Source organism: Pungitius pungitius, chromosome 8 (genome assembly GCF_949316345.1).
Source record: "Pungitius pungitius chromosome 8, fPunPun2.1, whole genome shotgun sequence".
Lineage (NCBI taxonomy): Eukaryota > Metazoa > Chordata > Actinopteri > Perciformes > Gasterosteidae > Pungitius > Pungitius pungitius.
Genome location: NC_084907.1, coordinates 21,442,867 through 21,467,525, shown reverse-complemented (window position 1 = coordinate 21,467,525; position 24,659 = coordinate 21,442,867). Strand labels below are relative to the sequence as shown.

At 42.9% G+C, this 24,659-nt stretch overlaps 2 protein-coding genes across 5 annotated transcripts; one reads left to right on the top strand and one right to left on the bottom strand.

The window, feature by feature from the left end:
• Positions 1 to 488: 488 nt before the first annotated feature.
• Positions 489 to 12,686, bottom strand: camk1a (calcium/calmodulin-dependent protein kinase Ia). 4 transcript variants are annotated; one of them, XM_037489990.2, is made up of 13 exons: positions 12,355 to 12,686; positions 12,106 to 12,247; positions 11,202 to 11,333; positions 6,784 to 6,915; positions 5,948 to 6,022; positions 5,398 to 5,536; positions 5,178 to 5,304; positions 4,758 to 4,833; positions 4,565 to 4,677; positions 4,403 to 4,481; positions 4,031 to 4,118; positions 3,682 to 3,871; positions 489 to 2,786 (listed from the first exon to the last, which is right to left on the bottom strand). In XM_037489990.2, exons 3-13 carry the CDS (start codon positions 11,282 to 11,284, stop codon positions 2,683 to 2,685), a joined length of 1,206 nt encoding a protein of 401 aa, XP_037345887.2. In that variant the 5' UTR covers positions 11,285 to 11,333; positions 12,106 to 12,247; positions 12,355 to 12,686; the 3' UTR covers positions 489 to 2,682. The 4 variants fall into 4 exon arrangements, with proteins under 4 accessions (XP_037345887.2, XP_037345885.2, XP_037345886.2 ...); XM_037489988.2 differs by having other exon boundaries at positions 11,215 to 11,333; positions 12,355 to 12,683; XM_037489989.2 differs by lacking the exon at positions 12,106 to 12,247.
• Positions 12,687 to 13,932: 1,246 nt separating this feature from the next.
• pbrm1l (polybromo 1, like) lies at positions 13,933 to 24,545 on the top strand. The gene is made up of 30 exons (XM_037491091.2): positions 13,933 to 14,039; positions 14,373 to 14,543; positions 14,647 to 14,744; positions 14,889 to 15,036; positions 15,130 to 15,279; positions 15,436 to 15,552; positions 15,644 to 15,712; positions 15,828 to 15,926; positions 16,004 to 16,089; positions 16,197 to 16,288; positions 16,362 to 16,578; positions 16,694 to 16,835; positions 16,970 to 17,055; positions 17,143 to 17,422; positions 17,532 to 17,637; positions 17,949 to 18,588; positions 19,155 to 19,375; positions 19,466 to 19,657; positions 19,861 to 20,018; positions 20,111 to 20,353; positions 20,654 to 20,799; positions 20,881 to 21,038; positions 21,305 to 21,488; positions 21,575 to 21,779; positions 21,870 to 22,068; positions 22,149 to 22,304; positions 23,059 to 23,220; positions 23,532 to 23,596; positions 23,811 to 24,015; positions 24,128 to 24,545. The coding sequence occupies exons 2-30, from the start codon at positions 14,403 to 14,405 to the stop codon at positions 24,289 to 24,291; spliced, it is 4,929 nt and encodes a 1,642-aa protein (XP_037346988.1). The 5' UTR covers positions 13,933 to 14,039; positions 14,373 to 14,402; the 3' UTR covers positions 24,292 to 24,545.
• The last annotated feature ends 114 nt before the right edge of the window (positions 24,546 to 24,659 follow it).

Sequence of the window (24,659 nt, the reverse complement as noted above, 5' to 3'; positions counted from 1 at the left end):
GTGGGGCTGGGAGGTGTGACATCATCAGGATAGTAGGAAAGACACGACAACTCAACACTGAGAACTAATTTAACACTGACATTATTATTCTAATGTTTTCATTGTTGTATTTTCACAGCAATAAGAAAAAACGTTTGAGATTGACTTTTTCTTGACTTTTTCTTCTCTTCTCTCTATTTCTTTGTATCTTTGACTCCTGCATCTTGCGCCTCATTTTGTAAATAATAAGAGTACACAAATATTTGAATGAAATCATATTAATCAGTATACAATGTATAGAAGAATAAACGTAGTATAACCTATAATAATTGGTGTGGTCATTTTTGAGGCTGATTTGGATTGTATCACATTACGTAAAACATGTGTAAAGCGAGTAAGGTACACTTTTATTTCAGTGATCAGTAAATTTGCAAAAAATGTTAAATTGCTTTCCGTGTTTCACTTGTTCATCTTAGAGTGAAGTTATTGCATAATGACCAAACACACAATGCATAGACAAGGAAGTTTAATTTCATTTCCTGCAATCAAATCTCTGTGGGTAGAAATCATTGTATTTCCTTACAACTTGTTCAATAACCCATGATGCATTGCATCCATACGTTTGTAGCTCAAAACAGCTTTTACAAAAAAGGATATACAATATATACTTATATCTATATATATATATTTATATATATAATATACATGTGTTTCTTTATGCATTTAGATGTGTTTGGAATGGGTAAAATACGCTTTTTTTTAAAAACACAGCAAGGTGGAAACAAATCCCAGGTACGGTTCGATATGAAGTCATCTTACAGTTAACATGGAGCCCTTCACACACAATTTGCATATTTTTTCACAATTGCATTCATGTAAATCCAGAGTGGTTTCCTTCATTTATTGTTCTGTGTACTGGCAAATATTAATGGCAAAATTGAGGGAACTGGTTTTATGTGGGCAACATTTTTTTTCAGCAATTGGTTCATGATCTCTTCAGCTAACTAACTAACTAATAATATGGAATTGTATCATGACATGACTTAAATATAACATATAGCAATGGTATGACTAAAATAAGGATTTCCAGAACAATAAATGTTATGCTTTGTCCAAGTTGTATATTTCTAAGATGAAAACACATCTGAAGCTAAAGTAAAGTGTCTCCACTTTAGTACTGTAGTCTGCAGGGTGACAAGGGGCTGCTCCCATGGCAGACGGGGTTCTTACGATATGTGTATTTTTCTGCCTGTGCCTCGGTATCCGAAAGGAATAAATAGATTCCACAAAAGCAACGGCAAGAAAACTGAATTGAGTTGTGAATAATCAAAGAAATTGAAATGCCATTCGGGTTCAGATTCGACCATCACAGTAAATGCAAATGATAAGTTCACTGTGCTGCGTTGTACTCTGTCAACAACATTAACATTAACATTCTGGTGTTACTCACTTCACATTATATATCTCAAAGTTACAGTATTACATCATTTTTTTTTCTCAATACAACATAGTAATAATAATCATGTGTGTTTATACTAATTGATCATCATTCATGTAAACATATTTAACCAGGTCATGCAAACAGTAGACCAAAACTTTATCCACTAGAGGTGCACAGTACGGAGCAGGCGGAGCGACCCAAACTAAGATCCCACACAGCTCAGTGTGAGAGACTGACAGCACACACACAACAGGGAGAATGATCAGATGCTCAAAATAACATGAAGTGAGCCTACGGGGGGGGGGGGGTAAGTCACAGCCCTGTGATTCGATGACTTACGGGGATCTCAGTTTGAGCCTCTGATAACAGAACAGCCATAAAACAAACAAAAAAAAGAAAAGTCTCCTTTTGATATATTCATACGTTTTCATTTCCCACTTCCCAAACTAAAGCATGCAAAAACTCTCCACACACGCAGTCTGAGCCAGAAAATAGAGTCCGTGACCCACCACGTTTCAACAGAGGGTCCAAATAAAACAAACTTTTACAGTGACAGAAACACTTAATGTGAAGGGGAAAGAAAAGAACCAACGAGCAGGTGGCATCAGCAGTGAAGTCGTGCCTTGAGATTCAACTCTATTCAAGTCAACAGCTACTTGGTCAGTGACTAGAGTCACATTGATGGGTAAGAAGTAGAAAGACATGCAGAAGTAGCTTTTTAGTTGCTCAACCTAGAAAGTGTTCCCCCCTTTTCCTTGTGCCCCGTCTGGCCAGAATTTTGGAGAAAGCTGCCAGTGACGTATATATATATATATATATACACACACACACACACACACACACAAGTGTGAGAACCTGATTGATGCAGACGGACGGTAGTTGTGATGTGAAACCAAAATAAAAAGATAGATGGAGGCAGCAGAGGCTTGGGTTCTGCACCCGGGGCCACTAATGAACAGAAGGGACCCGGCTGCCTTTAAAGCCCCCCCCCCCCACTCGGCGAAAGGAGAAAAAAAAAGTAACAAGTTGCGTCTCTTGAGTCAGGATGTGGGTTGTTTTTTTTTTTAACAGGGGGACAAAGAATCCTCACAGTATGTTCCTCTACACGGCGACCTGCTCCTTGTGGGTGCACTGTGGGGGCCACTGGCGGCTGATAACTACTCTGCATTCATGGCCAGACTGGGGTGGGGGGGGGGCGGGGGGGGCGGGTTCTAGGCGCCGCGGGGTTCTAAACGACGTCACCGGTGGCAACCGGGAGTGGCTCAGACGCGACTGGCCGGCCTGCAGCAGTAGGCGCAGCTCCTCAGGCTGTCCCGGTCGGCGCTGCCCTCGGTGCTCCCGCGCCGGCCGTCCTCATAGTGGGACACTGGGGATCGGAGCAAAAACCACTGGAGTCAGGTGGAAGTTCTGGTTACTTTTTCCTCCTTTTCTCATAATAACGGCTATTCTGGCTGGGGGGGGGGTTGCACTAACTTTGGGGAATTCCAACTCCTTTAAAACAATATATCAGCAGGAGCCACCTAATTATTTTCAAAATAAAGTATAACATAAAATAAAGGCCTCATATTTTAGCTGATATTTAGCCAATAGATGGTGCTGATTTCCGTGTTTATTATTTGTTGGTGGCATGTGCAATGTTAGCATTACGAAAAGTTCTAACAGACAGAATTAAGAGAATAAGACTGAATAAGGTTGAAAATACAAATACAGTTCCTTAAAGTTCACTGCATGAATAAGTTAAACCTCATCTGAAACTTGTCACACCTTAGTGGTCGACGCCATCCTCTCCCTGTTTTGTTTCATTTTTCTTGACTCCCTTTTGTTGGGAGAAATTCACCCCCCCCCCCCCCCTCTATCCATCCTCCAGCTTATTCATCCTCTGCTGCTCCTTTTCGTGGCCGGCATCGCCATCCTCCATTCAGTCCCTCTGCCATCTTCCTCTCCTCTTCTGTCTAAGGCTCTGAGGAAGATGTTTTCCTTTGTGCTGTTAATCCACTTTTAATAAACCAAACCTGTGTCCTCCTTTTCCTAATAGTGCATGTGCTTCAAATGGGACAGCTGGTAGAGATGAAAGAGATACTCGCTAAAGACATATACCTCCTTTCAAAGTTGACAGCAAAAGGTTAAAATACTGTAAATTGCCATTGTATCACCGTGTACATATTAGGTCACTAACCCTTGAACTGCACACTGCGGCATGACTCTCGTGTGTGAAGACAGGCAGACGTCTGAAATAGACTGAGTGTTCACTGTGGACTTACAGCTCTCCTCCTCCCCATTCCCCAAGTCGTCTTCCTCCTCCTCCTCCTCCTCGTCCTCCCCCTCCTCCTCCTCTGGGAGCAGATGTCCGTGGCAGGGACTGGTGGGAGTGATTTGACTAGGTCCCTCGAGACTTGTACCCAGCTGCAACTTCCGCATGTGGCGCACCACCGCTGTGGCATTAAATGCTTGCTGCATGGACACAGATAAAGGGAGGAAAAACCCGTCTGTGTCTGACAGTTTTTTTTGAGGGTGGGAGGGGGGGGGGGGGGGGGGGCAGCGACCACAAAATGCACGTCTGACAATCTTAGGACAGCTCATTGAGGAGGCTGGTTCAGACAGAGCACTGACCTTCCATTTACTTTTGGCAAAGTTCTTCTTGATTTGAGCGCTGACAGATTCGTGGATGTTCTTGTCCAGAGCCGTGTCCCCGCAGATCCTGAGAAGTCAACACAAACGACAGAATATAGAAGCCTTTAATGCATTTGTTGAGCTGCAGCCAAAGATTTCTTTGATTTAAAAATACATTTTTCTCTCTCTTCTTTTCCTCAAATGATCATGAACCCACAGTTTGACCCACTGTCCAGATGCCAAATATGAGTATGAATTTACAATATTATAAAACATCTTGAAATTGACAATACAAACAAAATAATTTTAAAAAAAGTATAGATTTGTAATTAGATAACATTTTAGATATGAAGATGATGAGGACTTTGTTACCATGGATGCTGGAGGGCCTGATCACAGGTATATCTCTTCAATGGTTCTTTCTCCATCAGGTGACAGATAAAGTCTTTGGCTGCAAACAAAAATCAGGTTCTTGGCGTGAAACGTGTGTGGTCTTTTGGATTCGCTGTACATATTTTTGATCATCAGTTGTACCTGAATCTGAGATGTCGTCCCAGTATGGGGAGTCAAATTCATACTCAGCTTTCAGAATCTGCTCAAACAACTTGGAATCGTTTTCATCGTAGAACGGAGGGTAGCCACATAACCTGAGGGAGCCATATTGGAACATGTTCAATACAAGTACTAACTTTAGATAGATCTTAGTGATAAATGCAGTCAGACTCACAGAATATAAGAAATAACTCCTATGGACCAGCAGTCTACTGCTTTGCTGTACGGCTTCTGAGCGAGCACCTCAGGAGCTGTGAAACACACACACACACACACACACACACACACACACACACACACACACACACACAGCAGACATTTAGGAAAAGTGGAAAATAGAGCAGAGGGGGTGAATTCAAGTAATCTTGACCTTTCCTGTAATACTATGTGATCTAGGGCCCGATAAACAGGCAGAAAGAGCACTTGTGAAACACTTCCATCTGATTCAGTAGTGGATGAAGGATCTTCTCTCGGAGCGATGAATGGAGAGGGGATATCAGCTGAAGCAGCTTGTGCTACGTTCAACATGGAGAGAGAGAGAGAGAGAGAGAGAGAGAGAGAAGAGTCTGGCCGACCAGGCGAATGAAGGCCTCACCCACATATCCAGGAGTACCGCAGGCTGTGGACATGACACTCCCTGACCCCTCAATCTTCGACAGTCCAAAGTCGCTGATCATGATTTTGGAGTCCTCGTCCATACTGTAATACAATAGATTCTCTGGCTGCGGAGCAGGGAAAGAAAAAAAAAAAAAACGTCAACTGCAAGCCAGATTGAGCTTGTTTTATTTATTTCTGTCCACTATGAGCAATCATACCTTCAGGTCCCTGTGCACGATTCCCATGTCGTGGAGATATTTGACTGCGTCCAGGATCTGGTGGATGAGTTGGCTGGCATCTCTCTCCGTGTAGAAGCCTTTCTCCACGATCCTGTCAAACAGCTCGCCTCCAGATACCCTGCCAGGTGAAAATCAAGGGTGTCTTTGTCATTTAATCTGGGTTGTTAGTGGCGATCAAGCTGTGCAGCCAAATACTGTTTGGATTTTTATGACAACAGAATTTGAATGAGAGGATCCTGAAAGCTTTTAACGTGAGACCAGAGGGGCGTGTTAACAGGATGATAGCGTAATGAAACAGAAATGTTTAACCTGGCGACATTTGTAAATATTTATCTTCACACTGCCCCACCTAAAACTATTCAATTTAAAATGATGGTTAACTGAGAAAAGCAGCCAATAGAGACTCTGAACTCAAGATCAATTTTCAGTAAACCGACAAATTAAAGAACAACATAATTGCTGAATTGCATACTAAAAGCACCATTGTATAAATGGCCCTTGAATACGATAAAGAGAAAGAAGAACTCACAGCTGCATGACCAGATACAGGTGGGATGTACTTTCAAAGATGTCCTCCAGCGTAACAATGTTGGCATGCTTGATTCTGAGGAAGATCAAATGGACAGAAACCGTGAAATTTCTCTCATTTTTAAAATTGGTGACCAGATGGCATTATTGCTGCATTATTCAAATTCCAAACTGTGCTATGTTGCGATCAGTGAATGGGGAATTGTATATTACGGCTATTTATACGGGGCATGACAGATTAATACAAATCTGACCAATGTGGTTGTTAATTGTTATGAGCCCCCCCCCCCCCCCCCCTCTGTGACATCAGCAGCTCAGAGACAGGATTCTTTGAAGGATTGAAGAATCTTCATTTTTCCAGATTTGCTTCCTTCAAGTCTCTTGCTCTCCTCTCATGTATTTAACAGGGACTTGCATTTGTATTTGACCAATCTCCCCTCTTCCCTTTCTGCCGTATATCTCTCCTTCCATCATACCCTACCCCCCTCTCTCCACCCCCCCCCCCCCCCCCTTCCCCCTCCTCTCCCCCACCATCTCTGTCTCTTTCTCTTTCTTCAATGCACTGCTGCGGGGAACTCCACACCATCTCCGCCTCTGCGTGCTGTTGCCCTGGCAACAGGGACACTAAAAATAGGTTTATCTTCTTTACTCTTGACATTTCCGGTGCAAAATCCTACTGTTTATACTGACACCATGTATTTAGTCACCCATTCAATTGACCCGCTGGATGCACTGTGCATCTGCGCATGCTCCGCTGGAAGAGACCGCACGGACTAATTAGTCCCGTTGGACACAAAGCACCAGCTGATGCATGGAGAGGAACTTTGGGGACCTCACCTGTGTAGGACAGCAATCTCGTTTTCAATGTTGTTCTCTTTGCCTTCCAATGCCTTCTTGGGGATGCACTTGATGGCTACCAGCCTCTGAGTCCTCTTCTCCTCTGCTAGTACCACTTCTGAGAAAGCTCCCCTGAAGCCCAGGAAGTGGAAACAAACAAACACACACACACACACACACACACACACACACACACACACACACACACACACACACACGTCAAGATATGCAAAGATTAAAGAGAGTAATGGTGGGGTTGGAATGGACAAGATGGGAGTATTGTTCTTAGGATATACGTTATGAAGAAAGTAATGATTAAAAAAAACTTCAGAGCTTTTCATATAAATCATTTTGTGAATTTTCTTTTTTGTCTCTGAGCAAAGATGAGTTTTTGGTTGATCCTTCCGAAGCTGCTTCCCAGAAATCAACAACGTTTTGAAAAAGATCTCCAAATACCTGCCATTTGTGTGTCCTTTCTGCTTGTCTATGTGTGCTTGTGGTGTTTGGATAAATAGTTCATAACGGTGACATAACGCAGAGCTTTTTGAGGCGCAGTAACAGATGCACCGACATTTGTATCACTGGTTTAAAAAGAATAAATCTATTTATAATCCCTTCAATAATGGATACAGTAAATGTGCTGTGGCTGTTTTTGAGGGGAAACTCAACTGCATTGTGTATCACGGTGATGGTGAGAGGCAGAACACTGTGTATTGACACAGTCTCCCCAAAGGAGCGTGGGAGGGAGCTCGGGAGGACAAACATTGTTAGCAACCTCACGGATCCTTTACACGTGTGTCAAACAGCACGTCATCTAACGCTCCATGTTCTTTTCCACGGGCCCCCGCCGCGGAGCACCCCGAGGACGTCTTGAATCGTGAAGTTCACCTACGTGTGCAAACCTTAAATGAAGGATGCAGACATCCCAGGACAACAACAACAACAACAACCATGTGATAAGGAGGCAAACGTCCCTCAGGATCTACTTATTCTGCTTTTAACGGTTGTTAACAGTTCATTGAGGAGTCCCAGAGTCACGTCTCGGTGCACATCCTCCCATCGCCGCGCCGTAACAAATGCCCACTGTGGAACTGCGGGTAAATCCTGGAGATGGCTTTGTGGCCATCTTGTGCTCAACAAACCAGCGCAGCAGAGAGGTTTGCAGAGCGAAGCCGATGCGCGCGAGGAGAAGCGATTCTCACACACGTCGCTGCTTTCACTTTTTAAACAGTCCTTGAAAAACCTCTCTAAGCAAAAAATCAACATGAAGCTCAAATTCTCATCGAACCATAAAAGCATTTTAATGTGTTTAAGTCGGCAGCATTTATTCCCCAGGGGATCAGGAGCAACAAAACTCTAGAAATGTATTTAGCCTTACTGGCTGTGGAGGGTGAGATGTCAGAGAGGGTTTGTTGACTGGGTATTTACTGTGGCAAATTTTAAAAAAAATGTTTCACTTCCTGGTAACGCATAGAACAGAGCTTTGATTATATAATATATTATAAAATGGTCCGCTGTCCAAGAAGCCATAACAACAGATATTCAGCAATGAAAAGAAAAGGAAACGCTTGCTCTTCTGTTGCCGTGAGACACATTATAATTACTGTAAGCATCCAGTTGCTAATTTCCACTTGGAGACGTAGTAGGGATGGGCTCCCAGGGGGGGGGGGGGGGGGGGGGCGCAGTCAGAGGAAGACTGGAGCAGAGTGCTGTTATTCACAAAGGGGGAGATTTAGTTAACAGCTAATGTGTAAATCTTGGCATTAGGCGGGAGTCAAATGATTACTGTCCGGATTTAAAGACGTCAATTCTTCAGCCTCAGATTAGAACGCACCGTCTATTTTTTCCCCACCAGCAATCAGCAGCAGACCACGGAAATATTGACACGTTCGTTGATCCAATTCAAGCCAAAAAAACAGCCCTGGCATGAAAATGAACTCATTGGCCCGAAGACACACAGATTATGTTCAGTGAACACTGACAAGACTGTCAAAACGTATTCTTAGATAAATCTCCCTAACCTAGATAGATAGATAGATAGATAGATAGATAGATAGATAGATAGATAGATAGATAGATAGATAGATAGATAGATAGATAGATAGATAGATAGATAGATAGATAGATAGATAGATAGATAGATAGATAGATAGATAGATAGATAGATAGATAGATAGATAGATAGATAGATAGATAGATAGATAGATAGATAGATAGATAGATAGATAGATAGATAGATAGATAGATAGGGGACTCTATCTGACACACAAACACACACACAGGTTGTTGAAGGCACTTTAATCCCAGATGTCTTAGTGGGAAAATATTGATTCACACATTCTCCTGCTTCTGTCAGCATCTCTCCCTGATTTTCACTGTGACAAATGTGCTCTTCTTACACTTTTCCATGTCTTAAAGGCTGCGCCTGACAAGCGAGTGTGATGTAATTAAATCCCGTTTGCTCGGAGAGTGACGGATGTCTACTTGTAATGTTCTTGGTTTTTGTTCCAAAGATGCATTATCAATAAAGGTCAGTGCAGCCCTTCGGCTCGGTGGCAAACAGATTCCAGCAAGAAGAAGTTTATCGATATCACCTTTGAGTCCAACATGCCTCCAAAAAAGCTTTCTCTTTTTAGCCTAATCCATATTCTGTTTGTGTTTCTTTGTGTGTGTGTGTGTGTGTGTTTGAGAAAAAGAGACAAACTGCAGAGTGGATATGTGCGGGCATACAGCATTATGTAATTTCAAACAATCTCCACATTCGTTGTTAAATCCAAGTCCTTAAAAAAATAACTATAAATTCATATGAACAAAGCTCATTCACTTTTCTATCTGCTCCAGTAAAGTCATGCATAGGTCAAAGCGCTTAACTCCTCTGCTCTTCTCCATAAACAACCAGCATGAGAGCTTTCCAACGGCCCTCAGTACCAAACGCAGTGTTTAGGCTCCTACTCATAATCCAGCTGGACCGCACGAGTAGTTCTTAACGTCTTAAAACTCACCTCCCACATATCTTCTTATAGCGTTTTCTTTTTTTAAAGGCACCACCGCTCTTGTGCTTTGTTTTTTGAGTACAATATTCAACCATTTAACATATGCTTAACTTCTCACATCAAATGTCCAACTTGATGTTCAAACTCAATTGAACGAGAATTCTAATATTCAATAAAAATATCCTTTCCTGGGAATTTGCTCTTCAAATTCCATGTTATACAACACAGCAGATTATACTTGAAATCACAATGGCCGTTGCAAGTTACTGTGAGTCTTATTCGACTCATAACAGAAGTTCATCAGCAGCCGTTTTCCCAGATAAAGTGTCTGCATTCGCAGCTCTGAGACTGGAGCTTCATGAGACCGATGGAGTCTTATTTGATGTCCTCCCAACAGCACCAGACAGCCTTCATCATCTACCCACTGCTATCCCACTTTTTTTTTTTGGATGTGAACCAGAGTTGCACAGTCACTAAAATCAGATTCCGTGCAGCCTCTCTGGGGAAGCAGATGCGATTTCCAAGAAGAGAAGAAAACCAACGCGCTCCATATGGCCCACTTGGTTCATCACAGGTGGACGTGGGATAGGTCACTTCTTCTTGGTTCGGTACGGGTGGGCGTAGGGGGATTGGTTAGGGGGGGGGGGACCATCTGGGCTAAGTCGTGTTCCCCTGGGAGGGGAAAGGTACAGGTCTGTGTGAGTCCTCCCCATAACAAGACCCCCATTTCATGTATAACTTAGTAAAGGTGGATAAAAGTCTCCTCGCAAGTGAGAGACGGTGAAAAAAGTTTGAATGTGCCATTAGATCTCTTGGTCGTATTGTTTCTGAAACAGAACACATTTCAAAAACTCATGTTCACAAAAACAGTGGTGATGTCCAAGATAATAACTAAATTAATAATAATGCTGACGAACTAACACATGTTATTGCAGTTACACTGTCATGTTGAACTTATTTAACCCTGTTAAGGCTGCTGTTAAGACCATTAACCTGAAAATATATAAACTTCTTATAAAACAACATTAAATTGTTTTTGTTATTATATACTCTTCTATTTACCTTTCCATTATCTTTAAATAGACATACAATCTTTAATCAATTTTTAATGTTTCTGCAGAGCTCAGAAGAAAGTCAAACTGGCCATGGAGGAAATAAATGAATGGGAAATAGTTGAGTGAGCATCCGACAGACGCCACGGACCAGACACGTGACAGGCACGTCCAAAATGTCAGTCAAATTTCTAGAGACACTTCAGAATCCAGACTCACACCCTCGGATGCGGATTGGGGGGAAATAATGAGAGGTTTTCCCCTGTTGACCCCTTGGTTTTCTTCACACTGCACAACCTGCAGGTTCACTGAAAGTGTTTGGGACCACTGGGGGCCTCTGGTCAGCCATGACCTGACAAGAGCAGTCAACTACCTGTGCAACTTACGTTCCCAGCACTTCTTTGAAGTCATAATGTTCCTTGATGTCTGTTGTCTTCTTTTTCCATCCATGTCCATCCTCTCCAAGGGGCATCGTACAACGCTGGTCGGATTCGCCACACTACAGCTGTGGGGCAAATAGAACAAAGTAAAACAAAATAAAGTAAAATGGACTCAAGAGAATGCACAATGAGGTTTGAAAAGATAGCACGTCTAATCGAATCAAGATGTATCTCTGATCAGGAGGATTCTGCTAAACCAAACCGAACCAAACCACTTCATGTTAATTAAAGAAGATGTTTTTCCTACAAATGATGTATTCAAGAGGAAATGTCAAAGCAAAGGCAAAAGAAAACAGTGAAGCTGTTTAACTGATCTCTGAAAGCCATCTCTTGTGTTTTTTACACACATGAAACAGGAATTAAAATCCGAGTAAATATTTATAAGGCTGCGAAAAAATGTCGTGTAAGACAATAATGAATGAATCGGAACAGAAACATGAGAATCCTTCCACGCAAGTCCACCACAGCTCACTTTGCTCACAACCGACTGGACAACAATGAGTAGCAAACAAATAACAGAAAGTAGGGCAAACAGACCAGCGGACACGGGGACCACGCACCGCCGCAAGAAAACAACCGCATGGTCAAAAGAAGGCAGAACACCAGCTGGGGGACATGTGCTATATTTAACCACCGAAGCTTTGAACAACACACACGCGTCTGAAGAAGAAGATGCAACATCTGCGCATGCAGGAGCTCGGGTGAAACGGAAGCTGCGTTCCACCGAGAAACATTGGGTAACCTGCAGGGCGTGAATGGCAAACAGGGGGATGAATGGGGGGGGGGGGGGGGGGGTTGCCGGTGCAATAGGTCCGCATTACAGAAAAGGAGTCCCACCTTCGTGCTGGTGGTGATCATGCAAGGGAGAGGAAAAGGCGGTGTGGGTTCGCTGCAGCGCTCAAGGGTATACGGCATCGTTGGGTTAAATCAGGAGGCTGCAGGCATGCGACATGGAGGCGCACGCAGACCTTCACAAGTTCTGGTGCCAACAGAAAAATAAATAAATAAATAATGAAATATACATATATGAAAATAAAAACGCACGATCGATGATAGCTTTCGGACTGCACAAAAAAGAAGACGTACCTAAATTGCGATCCGCGGCTGTGATGTGTTGCCCTTCCCTGTGGGAGCGTTCTGGGTGCTGTGCGTGTGCGCAGAGCTGGAGCCGCTCACACTTCTCCTGACGTCAAGAAAAGCACACGCATGTGGACCTATGTGTGCAGCAGAAAGAGAAAAAAAACCCTGCACTGTTCTCTTAATAATGCGATCCCCGCTTCGACCTTACAAGAGTCGAGGGCACAATCTGTTATATATTAATAACAGCTTTTCAAAAAGCTTTTGGCGGCGCAGTGGACTGCGCTCCCGCTGTAGCAGAGTGTGCAGAGTGTGCGGACAATTTGTGGAGGCTTTGAGGAACAGGCAGAACGTGTCACATGTGAATGATGCAGTCTGTGAGCCTATCATCGCAGAGAGCGGAACAAAGCGGCCTGTTTAAATGCAAGTATTATTACAGGCTGCTAATAGATAAGAGCGTGTTTTAAACAAATCGGCCCAATGTGCACTTGTCAGTTGGAGGCAACACCCTGCTTTGTATTTGTAAAATGTTGCACGTTCTAAAATTCTGAGTTTTCGTACATTTAGAGACAAATTCATGTAAATACATGCAACAACTTTTCCAAGTACAATGTTTGGCAGTAACACAAAGTTGTTAAATAATAAATGTTAAATGTAAATGTTAAATCTAAATGTTAATCTAAATGTAACTGTTAAATCTAAATGTAAATCTAAATGTAACTGTTAAATCTAAATGTAAATCTAAATGTTGAGTTTAAAATTCAGACATGACAACTGACAATTACAATACTTACGGTAATTCAAAATTAAAAAAATACACAAAACTACATATACACAAAGATAAATAGCTAAAGATAAAAATAATAAAATACAGCACACAGGGTTATTGCACATACCTCAGGCCTATCTCATACAAATCATCATACAACTTCTAATTTAGATTTTGATTTAAAATTTGATTGATTTGATGGAAACTGGTACAAAGGAGTATTTAAACCAGTTCAATCTAGTTTTAGGTATTCTACTTAAGTAGAAATTTTGGGTATCTATACTTTACTTGAGTATTTATTTTTCAGACGACTTTTTACTTCTACTCCTTACATTTTCGCGCGAATATCTGTAATTTCTACTTAAAAAATCGCCTCGTTACTATTTCATTTGGGAAGGTTTTCTGGCTTGTCACCGCTCAAAAACACACAAAAAGGCTGCCGTATAAATAGGGTTAGGGTTAGGGTTAGGGTATAAATCGCGCCGTCGGGATTGCGTGAATTTGATTGTGGTTGGATGAAAAGTGTAAACATTTTCCATCCAGACTCCTTATTGGTGTATCAGATGACGCAAATCACAGTGACGCTGGTTTTAAAACCAGTACTTTTATACTTTTACTTAAGTAAAAAGCTTGAGTTGAGTACAAAAGTATTTTCTAGTATCTATACTTCTATTCGAATAATGAATGTGAATACTTTTGACCCCTCTGCATACACGGAATATTGATTTCTGTTGACGATCGGGAATGCACCTTAGTTGGCGCATTACTCCTCCTGCACTGAGGGGGCAGCACTGTTCCCCGTGGCGCACAGACGCAAAATAACCTCAACATCCGGGGCAGCAGAAGTTTTCAAACAACACTAGCTAGCCGTTACACATTTTTGCTCAGGGATCTAACATAACGGTGAACTTTTGCTTAGTTCTGGGTGAGATTTTGCTTTCGAAAGAAATTAAATATGTTAAAATTATACCAGCTTTCATGTTTTTTTTACTGGTGACGTCATAATAATTCATTCAGTTGCGTTGTTAGGAAAGCGGCGAGCAAGATGTGATAGCATGCTAGCAAAGAGCTAACAGCCGCTCCGCTGCTTTGTTTCCTACATCCAGGCGGCGTTAACGCTAGCCGGTTGAGTTTGCTCTCGTTCCTGTTTTTAGCTGTTGTGCACATAGCGATATGCACGACGAATTTTTCCTTTGCATAGAATAAATCGCGTGTCAATCGGATTATTACCCACAATGACGTTATCCCCCTTTTGCAGCTAGCGGGCTGGCCTGTTGTTAAACAAGCGATGTCAGCGAGCTCCAAGAGGAGAAGGGCCACTTCGCCCTCCAGCAGTGTCAGTGGAGGGGGGGACCTGGATGATTCCTCCTCCACACCTGGCAGTGGCAGAAAAAGAAGAAGAATCTCGAACGTTTCTCCAGTAGATACAGTAAAGACACTTGTTTCATATTATCACTACAACCGCCGCTTGTGGCATCTCTCTGCGCGAATTAGCAAACCCATTTTGATCCTTCACGACTCGTTGTCTTTAGATTGCTGTGTGCCACGAGCTGTTCAATGCTGTCAGGGACTACAAGGACGGCCAAGGGAGACAACTTTGTGAAGTTTTCCAAAGGGTACCAAAGAGAAGGTACTGTCACCCAAAGACCATCATAGAGCTGAACACTGTTATACGCATAGTGTGTGGACCTGTCCCACTTATCTTGCAGTCTATTTGTAGACCAACCATCATCCACATACACACGTCCAAGTGAAGCTCTTGTTTTGTTTCCAGGAATCAGCCTGATTACTATGAAGCAGTGTCCCAGCCAATTGATATGACAAAAATTCTGTACAAACTGAAGTCAGAAGATTATAATGATGTGGAGCAGCTTACTGCAGATTTCCAGCTCATGTTCAACAATGCCAAATCATTCTACAAGGTAAGTACTGTTAAAGTGTATATGTCCCTTTTTATATAGTGAAATAGAACCTTTCATTAATTTGCATAATTCCTTTCATGTTCAACATCTAAGAGTGATACTGAGGAGTATCAAGCTGCATGCAAACTGTGGGAGGTATATTTGCAAACGAGGAATGAGTTTGTGCAACCTGGGGACGGAGATGAGGATGATGAAGACGGTGATGACATGATGGATAATCCAGGAATGTCAAACGAAGATGAGGTAAGTTATTTTCCTAGATGCGTTTTTGAGTTGCCTTGCCTGCTTGTATGAGTCACCCGTGTTTTTCACGCCAAAAATATATTGGAGGTGTTATGTATATTTGTTATAGCCATTAACCAATTTCAAAGAACCAATTCATACAAATCTATCTTTTAGACCCCAACTGGCAATTTGAAGGAATTGTTTGAGCAACTCTTGGAGGCTTTAGTGTCACATGCTGATCCCTCAGGTCGTCTGGTCAGTGAACTGTTCCAGAAATTGCCTTCCAAAGTGGTAAGTCTTTGTAGTTTTTATTAGCCTTCATTTCGTCCCCTGAAAAAAACGTAATTCTTGACTCTCTGGTTGGCCTATCTCTCTTTCCTAGCATTACCCAGACTACTACGCCATTATAAAGGAGCCAATAGATCTCAGAACAATCGCTCAAAGAATACAGGTAGCAACTGATCACCTTGTCATTTGTCATTCATCTTAAAAATCACAGATATCAGAACTTCATGTTGTTGTTTCTACAGCCAGCTTCATTGTTGTATTATTTGTTATTTACATAGATTGGATACTATAAAAGTGTCAATGCTATGGCCAAGGACATTGACCTGATGGCCAAAAATGCCAAAACATACAACGAACCCGGATCTCAGGTTTTTAAGGTAAACTCCTTTTCCTATTTTTCTTTTTTAGAAGATTTTGCTTTCAAACTTAACAATTTTTTGTTGTTGTTGTACAGGATGCTAACACCATAAAGAAAGTCTTTATCCAGCGGAAGACTGAACTTGAACATGCTGAACCCACTAAATCTAGTCTTCGCATTAGGTATTAAGTGACACAGTTCTATTACGTCTTATTTTAACCTCAAACACACACAAATAAACAACACCTCCCTGGTTTATTTCATGTGTATTTTACTTTTTACTATTCAGAAATCGCAGGTCTGGCCAGGGTGATCAACTTTCTGGCGTCAGTGTAGCTCTCCACTATGGTTCAGAGAGTGAGGACGACCCTGTGCTCTCTGGTAATTATCAGCAGCAGGTTAATCTTTAGTGTTTGTGTTGAAATAATAAGAGTCCACCATTCAATGTCTACAGGCTCTGTGTGCTACGACGAGGGAGAGTCAGAGGCTGAGAGTCAGAGTTCTAGCATGGAGATGAGCAACCCGATCTTCCAGCTTTATGAAGCTGTGAGGGGTGCAAGGAACAACCAGGGCCAGGTCTTCTCCGAACCTTTCCAGCAGCTGCCCTCACGCAGGGAGTATCCTGACTACTATCAGCAGATCAAACAACCCATCGCTTTGCAGCAGATCCGGTAAGGAATGATGATTCAGTGGGCCTCATGTTGAGAGGCAGTGAAATGTTGACAAAGGAGTTGTGTGATTTATTTTTTTTTCTTTTCATTTTTAATATTTTATTTTATTTTTAAGGGCAAAAATGAAGAACTGCGAGTATGAAAGTGTGGAGCAGATGGAGGCTGACCTCACTCTGATGTTTGAGAATGCAAAGCGCTACAACATGCCTAACTCAAGCATTTACAAACGGGCCATTAGGCTTCAGCAGATCTTGCAGGTTTTTATTTTTTACTTCAACTCTAGTCAGGCCATGAATGAAAATAATATGCTGTTATTTGAAACAAACAATGAAGCAACTTGCAGAAATTAGGGTCTTTGTCTACTGACATATCCACCTGTCTGTGGGTGTAGGCAAAAAAGAGGGGACTTGTGAGGAGGGACGATGAAGAAGGAGACAGCATTCTGTCATCTGATGCGGGGAGCATCAAGAGGAAAAGGTATGCACGTTTTTCTCCTAAAGCTTTGTTTTGTCTCTGTGTTGTCAGCCGAGCTCGTTCATATTCTACTTTTTGATTCTTTTGAAGCCACAAGAAAAATGTCAAAAAGAACAGAATGAAGACTTTATACGCCGCGGTGACAGAGGCCGTGGAGGCCGGCACCAACCGTCGTCTTTGTGATCTGTTTATGGTCAAACCATCCAAGAAGGACTACCCCGACTACTACAAAGTCATCCTTGAACCGATGGATCTGAAGACCATTGAGCACAGCATCCACACTGAGCGCTACGTGTCGGAGGATGCTTTGATGGAAGACATGAGGTTGATGTTCCGAAACGCCCGGCATTACAACGAGGAGGGATCTCAGGTAAACAGTTTGAAATCTGCATTGTAATCTTTGTATAACAATCTCTGCAATGGCTACATTTTTCCAATACTAACAATATGGGGGTTGTCGGGTGTTGCAACCAATGTAGGTGTATAATGATGCTGATATTCTGGAGAAGATACTGAAAGACAAGCGTAAGGAGATGGGTCCTTTCCCTGAAGAAGAAGATTTGGTATCTCCCAAACTGAAACTAAGTAAGTTTGATTGTGTCAGTGTTTTTCCACGTTTTGGCCAATCAAAAATCAGATGGACACGACCATGTTCTGACCCCAGCATAACAGAATATTTTACCATTCAATAATTCCAGTCATTTTATTATAGTAATAATTCAATAAATTGAATTTGCAGAGGCTAATCCTAATTCTGATTTGCACATTTGTAACTGAAAACAATGGCCTGACTGTTAGTTCACGCAGAGGTCGGTACTTTATTGAGGGCCCTGGTGGTGCAGCTATTTCTAGGATTTCCTACATTTGTCTTATCTTAAGTGTATTTTTGTATCCAGGAAAGATTGGTGTTTCTCCGAAGAAGTCCAAATACCTCACCCCTCTTCAGCAGAGGTTAAATGAGCTCTACGATGCCGTGCGCAACTTCACCGACCGACGAGGCCGCCGCCTGAGCACCATCTTTCTTCGCCTGCCTTCTCGTGCCGAGTTGCCCGACTACTACGCCACCATCAAGAGGCCCATCGATATGGAGCGCATCCGAAGCCACATGGCGGCAGGTCGTTACCAAGACGTTGACGCCATGGTGGAGGAATTTTCTCTTATGTTCAACAACGCCTGCATTTACAATGAGCCGGAGTCTCTCATCTATCGGGACGCTCTGGTGTTGCACCGGGTGCTGCTGGGGACGCGCAAGCAGCAGGAAGGAAGCGAGGACTTCGGACCTCCTAATGTGGGACATCTGGTGCGAGAGCTGATCAGGTCCCTGTTTGTTTCCGTGATGGGCCACCAGGACGAAGAGGGCCGATGCTACAGCGACTCTCTGGCTGAGATACCCGCCGTGGATCCAGCGGGCCCCGAAAAGCCTCCGCTAAACTTTGATGTCATCAGGGTGAACGTGGAACGTGGCCACTACAGGAGACTGGACGTCTTCCAGGAACACATGTTTGAGGTGTTGGAGAAGGGGAGGAGGCTGCACAGGTATATCAACTTTTCCCCTCTCTTATATCTGTTAAAATAAGAGTACGAGTCAAAAGTTTGGGCACAACTTCTCTTTCGTTTCAACGAGAATTTGTGTCTAAAAAGTTGCCAACCTTTTTGCTGACATGACTTTTTCCAATTTAACTGAAGTGGTCTTTTTGCAACAGTCCTGTGAGATCAGAATGATGACAATGCTTATTACAAAGTTTTAAATTTATACAATTTAAATATAGAACTGTTCCAATCACCGACATCTCCACCTGTAGATTTTTTGCGGTGTCTGTAAAATGTTTGTTAATAACTTGAACCGTTTTTGTTGGTGGATAATAATAATAATAATGGTGATAGTATAATGTGACCTTATGACGTCCAGTTAGTGGGTTGGGTCCAAAATAAAAAAAGTCCACATTTAACATCTTTCAAGTATCTTACTTTTTTCTTAACTTCTTAGGATTAGACATATGTTAAATTCTTTACCAACATACGCGTTAAAACAGTGTAATATTTTCTATTAAACAGCATAACAGTGTTAAGTGAATTAAATGATGTCCTTTTTGCATTTGCAGGACTGACTCTGAGATATTTGAAGATGCAGTGGAGCTACAACATTTCTTCATTAAAATCAGGGATGAGCTTTGCAAGAACGGAGAGATTCTGCAGTCGTCTTCTCTGATCTACACTTCAAAACATCTGCACAGTGACGTGGAGCAGGAGAAGAGGGAGAAAATTCCCAAAGAGATTGAGGAGGACAGGCTAAAGGCTGAGGAAGAGAAGCAGGAAAACAAAGGTAAGTGAACACCTTTTGACTTATTAAACGGGTATTAGAAATGTATTGAACAGATTACGTGAAATTGTTTGATTTCTTTTTCATTTAAAGAGGGGGTGAAAGCCGAGAACCTGCAGGGACAGTCAGGTCAGTCAGATTCTGAGTCAGAGCGTGTCTACACTCAGGACTGCAGCTTTGAGAACATCACCTACCACGTGGGGGACTTTGTCTACGTGGAGCCGTCAGAGGTCAACCTGAAACCACACATTGTCTGTATTGAGCGCCTGTGGGAGGATAAAGCAGGTAACGCATATCCATTTTTTTGGCCAAAAAAAGAAACCCTCATGAGTTGGCTACAGTTCAGACATCATTACACAGAATGTATCATATTAACAGCTGATCTTGTACCATTTATATGACAAAGAACCGTGAATCACGTTTAGTCATTATTATTTTCTTAATACTCTTTCTTGTTTTGGTGGTTTGTTCATGGCTTGTGTGTGAAGGTGGCAAATGGCTCTATGGCTGCTGGTTCTACAGGCCGAGTGAAACCTTCCACTTGGCAACACGCAAGTTTCTTGAAAAGGAGGTCTTCAAGAGCGACTATTATAACAAAGTGTCTCTCGGTAAAGTTCTGGGCAAATGTGTGGTCCTGTGTGTGAAGGTAAGACTTTCTACAGAACCTGAATCAAGCAAATAGTTTTGTCTTCATTAAAGGATCTGTACAATTTTTTTCTTTTCTTCTGGTGTCTTTAGGATTATTTCAAAATGCAAGCCGAGGGCTACAGAGCAGAGGACGTGTACGTCTGCGAATCTCGCTACGCCGCCAGGAACAAGTCATTCAAGAAGATCAAGATAATGGCCGTGCCTGTGAGCTCGGTGAAACTTGTCCCCCGGGAGGTGCCGTTGCCCGTTGTCCGCGTCGCCTCCATGTTCGCCAAGCCGGACTATGACAAGCTGACAATTTCATATGCAGGCAGCGGGGGCGCCATTGACAAGGTGAGCTGATGTTACACAAATGGGTGTGTGTGTGTGTGTGTGTGTGTGTGTGTGTGTGTGTGTGTGTGTGTGTGTGTGTGTGTGTGTGTGTGTGTGTGTGTGTGTGTGTGTGTGTGTGTGTGTGTGTGTGTGTGTGTGTGTGTGTGTGTGTGTGTGTGTGTGTGTGTGTGTGTGTGTGTGTGTGTGTGTGTGTGTGTGTGTGTGTGTGTGTGTGTGTGTGTGTACTCGTAGCAGGCACGTCTCAACAAGGAGCGATTTAAAAATCTTGAATCCTCTGTGTGTCCGCGTTTATTTGTGCAGGAGAAGGAGGACGTCCCCATTGAGATGAGTGGAGCCGATCCTGGCTGTCAGCACTACGAACAGTTGCTCTGCGACAAAATGTGGTTTAAAGTGGGAGACTGTGTTTACATCCAGTCACACGGCCTGTCAAAGCCCCGGGTTGCCAGGTGGGTGAAAGTATTTTATATAGAAAGGATCTGACTGAATTTGTAGCTATCTGTAACATTGCTCTCTTCATTCGGCTGCAGGATAGAGAAGCTGTGGGTCCAGAACGGAACTACTTTCTTCTTTGGGCCCATCTTTATTCACCCTGAGGAAACAGAGCACGAACCCACCAAGATGTTCTACAAGAGAGAAGTGTTTCTGAGCCACCTGGAGGAGACCTTGCCCATCACCTGTGTCATAGGTTCTGCTTTGATAACTTATGTTGACACATCACAGTTAATGCACTTATGGGAATAGTTCAACACTGTGGGTCCCTAAGTTGCGATATCTCCAAATTTAAGTTTAATAAAACCATTGATGTCAATTATTACCAACTGGAACAGGATATACACATGTTGCCTTTGTCAAACTATTATTCAGCTGCCTGTTTTTTTACTACTACAGTATTCAAATTGATGATACTTTGCATACTTGTATTAACTACCTAAGTTTTGCTCTCATCTCCAGGCAAATGTTTGGTGTCCTCCTTTAAGGACTACCTGTCATGCAGACCCACCGAGGTTTCGGAGGAGGATGTCCTGCTGTGCGAGAGCCGCTACATTGACGTGGAAAAGCAGATGAAAAAGTTCAAGGGTCTGAAACGCTTCTCGTACTCTTCCAAAGTGGTGGAAGATGAGATCTACTATTTCAGGTCGGTCAATCAAGCAGAACACTGTTTCTGATTGGAGGAAGTTTCTCTCCGGGTTTGAATGTGTTTTCTTTTTTTTTTCTGTGCAGAAAATTAATCGTACCACAGAAGGAAGCGTCCCCCCTTTTGGACAAGAAAATCAATGAGCTTGAGCTTAAGCTGGCAGATATAGAGGATGGAGATGATGATATGGAAGATATGGACGATGACGACGAGGCTCCACAGACACCATCTATGCCTCAGATGCAAACGCCTCTAGCAAATGAAATGGATACCCTGCCATACACTCCTCAGGTATTCATAAAACCTACAACAACCTCAACCCACGGGGAACACATCCGCACGCTGTTTTTTGACTTTCTTTTTTTTTTTTCCCCAATGAAGTCCACTCCGAAGGTAAAAGGCATGTCTAAGAAGGAAGGGGCCAAGAGGAAGATCAACATGAGTGGCTATATCTTGTTCAGCAGTGAGATGCGGGCAGTCATCAAAGCTCGACACCCAGACTTCTCCTTTGGGGAGCTGAGTCGCCTGGTGGGCACCGAGTGGAGGAACCTTGAAGCGACCAAGAAAGCTGACTACGAAGGTGAGAATCAGCCATTTGCCGGTGTTAAAGTGCGCCGATCAGAACTGACGTGACGACAGCAACTGTTTGGTTCATTTCAGAACGTGCAGCCAAGATAGTGGATCAACAGGAGCGTGACAGACCGCCTCAGAAGCAGGCGTCCCCACGAGCAGGTACCCCCGTAGGGACACTGATGGGGGTGGTACCTTTGCCTAGCACTATGGGAATGATAAACCAGACCATGACACCTGTGTCAGGTAACCCCTCTCAGAGGCAGCACGAGTGTTTGACAACCAGGCAGCAGGAAAATCCCTTCATTTACTAACATTCTAAACCACATACCTAAAGCAACTGGTTTGTTTTGTAGCTGTTTCACATTGTTTCAGTTTTTTTTCTTTTACCAGGTTTATATTAGAAAATGCATGAGATGAGACTGCATGATTTATTTATAACCCTTAATAACTTCTAAAAACTTCATTTCACCTAATGTTTGTTTTGCCTGCTTTCATTCTCAGACCTGTTTATATCTTCCGCCCCTTACCCACGTTGAACCTTTTTAATATCGTAAGGTTTGGCTGTTTGGTTAAGCCGGTGTTTTTCCTCCTTCCACACATTGGTCTCTTAATACAGCAAAAGTCAGTGTAAAGTCTCCTATGAAAGATTGTTTTCTTTTGTCAGCATAGCTTAAAAAAACACTGTTTAAATTCATGTCAAAAATAATATCACCATCTAATCAAATGTGCAATTAGCTTGGAGTAAAACCATAACCAAGTAAGACAATTCAGCTTTAGAGGGGTATATCGCTGCTTTCATTTCCATTCACTTTCCATCCACTTGCACTTTTGTTAATGTCTAACCACCCCTAAAGACACCAAAAACGTACGAGAGCAAGAGTAACTGAAGGTGCATGTGTGAAAGGGGCTGCAGTAGTAGTGCATGTTATTATAGAGTCCGCTGCATGTCACTTATGCATGTACATGTTGTTGTCCTCTCCTTGCCTCCATCCCAAAGGCATGATGGGAGCTTACGGCCAACCTTACATGCCCATGCAGGGCCCCCACGAGGGCTTGTTGAGTGTGGCCACTATGCTACCTCACCATGCAGGGGGGCCCCTTCTGCCTCACCACCATCTCCAGCAAGGTGTGCCTGGGTACCCTGGCATGCTTCATCAGGGTAAGGTTCAATGTCCCAGTCACACCTGCACAGTCCCATCCAATCGTGTCCCTCTTGCTGGAGGGGTTTGCCTCGTCCACACGCTGCCCTGCCTGCCATTTTACTCTGGTCTCCAAACAACGTTTCTCAAAATGTTCCTTTATGCTAGACCTAAAATATTCAGGATCCACATTTGACGAAATAATTTATTTGATAACTAACCAAGCTGCTAATATTCGGCTGATCTTTGTTAAACATTTTAGTAGTTTCTGACCAAGTAATGTTGAAATATTTATTAAAATACACAGCAACTAAATGATGTCATTTAACAGGTATGATGGGCCCTGGTGTGAATGGTATGGCAGGAAGTCCGACACAAGGAAACTTTATGCAACAGGTGAGCTTCAGTCCAGAAAGTTCTAATGAGTTCACATAATGTATTCTTTAAATGTGATTTTCTACTAAATTCAGTCATGGTGTGTATCAACTGATTGATGAAAGTTGGAATAAAAATGTGTGAATTTAAGGAAAGAATTTCATTCTTAGAATTTCCTAATCAACATATTGTCCTAATACTAAAAGATATTTTATTTTTCATTGTTTGACTTCAGCCTGGGATGTTCAGCCCAGGACCGCATGCTCCACCACCGTATCCAGGACAGGGCTCGCCCTCACACCTGCAGCCCACCACCCCCATGTTTGTGGCTCCGCCCCCAAAGACCCAGAGGGTGCTCCACTCAGAGGCCTACCTGAAGTACATCGAGGGCTTGAATTCAGAGTCTACCAGTGTCAGCAAATGGGACCAAACACTCAAAGGTGGTGTTCGTCTCTTCATCTAGGGAAGCTCCTGATTTTGTTCGCTCGACGTAAAGGGGGAAAACGTCACCCTCCCGCCGATAAGTACTATAACCCTGTGTTTCTACCACAGCTCAGCGGCGTGACGCGCACATGACCAAAGAGCAGGAGAGCCGGCTGCCGGCGCACTGGCTGAAGAGCAAAGGAGCCCACACGACCATGGCGGATGCACTGTGGCGCCTGCGCGACCTGATGCTCAGAGACTCTCTGAACATCTCCCAGGGATACAACCTGTAACATGTCCGAATAACCTCCCGAGCCAGCTCACCCACTGCTGTTATCCTTTAGTGTAAGGCAGGATGATAGACCATAGAAGCAATATTTTATAGTCAATCATGATCGATTTTATATTTATTAGCTAACATAATGAGCTATATAGTTGTGTGTGTGTTTTGTTTTACAACATGGGATTGATTGTGCTCCAAAACCAGTGTTTTTTTGTGTGTTGGCTTATTAGTACAACCAAAATAAATTTCTGAATACCCTGTTCATACTGTATGTCTCCGACAAGCCTCACTTTGCGCTCGCCTGCTGTGCCTAGGGGCACTGACATGAAAAGTGGGATAGCGCTTCACAAATGAATCCGGCATTACTGTGGAAGCGCT

Coding starts and splice junctions, on each gene's coding strand:
- camk1a (XM_037489988.2), bottom strand. CDS start 11,300: ATGCCCCTTGGAGAGGATGGACATGGATGGAAAAAGAAGACAACAGAC. Junction 4,678..4,757: donor GGAGTTATTTCTTATATTCT/GTGAGTCTGACT, acceptor TGGCTCCCTCAG/GTTATGTGGCTACCCTCCGT. Junction 2,787..3,681: donor GAATGGGGAGGAGGAGAGCT/GTAAGTCCACAG, acceptor TCCGATCCCCAG/TGTCCCACTATGAGGACGGC.
- pbrm1l (XM_037491091.2), top strand. CDS start 14,403: ATGTCAGCGAGCTCCAAGAGGAGAAGGGCCACTTCGCCCTCCAGCAGT. Junction 20,354..20,653: donor GCGGGGGCGCCATTGACAAG/GTGAGCTGATGT, acceptor TTATTTGTGCAG/GAGAAGGAGGACGTCCCCAT. Junction 22,305..23,058: donor GACCATGACACCTGTGTCAG/GTAACCCCTCTC, acceptor TCCATCCCAAAG/GCATGATGGGAGCTTACGGC.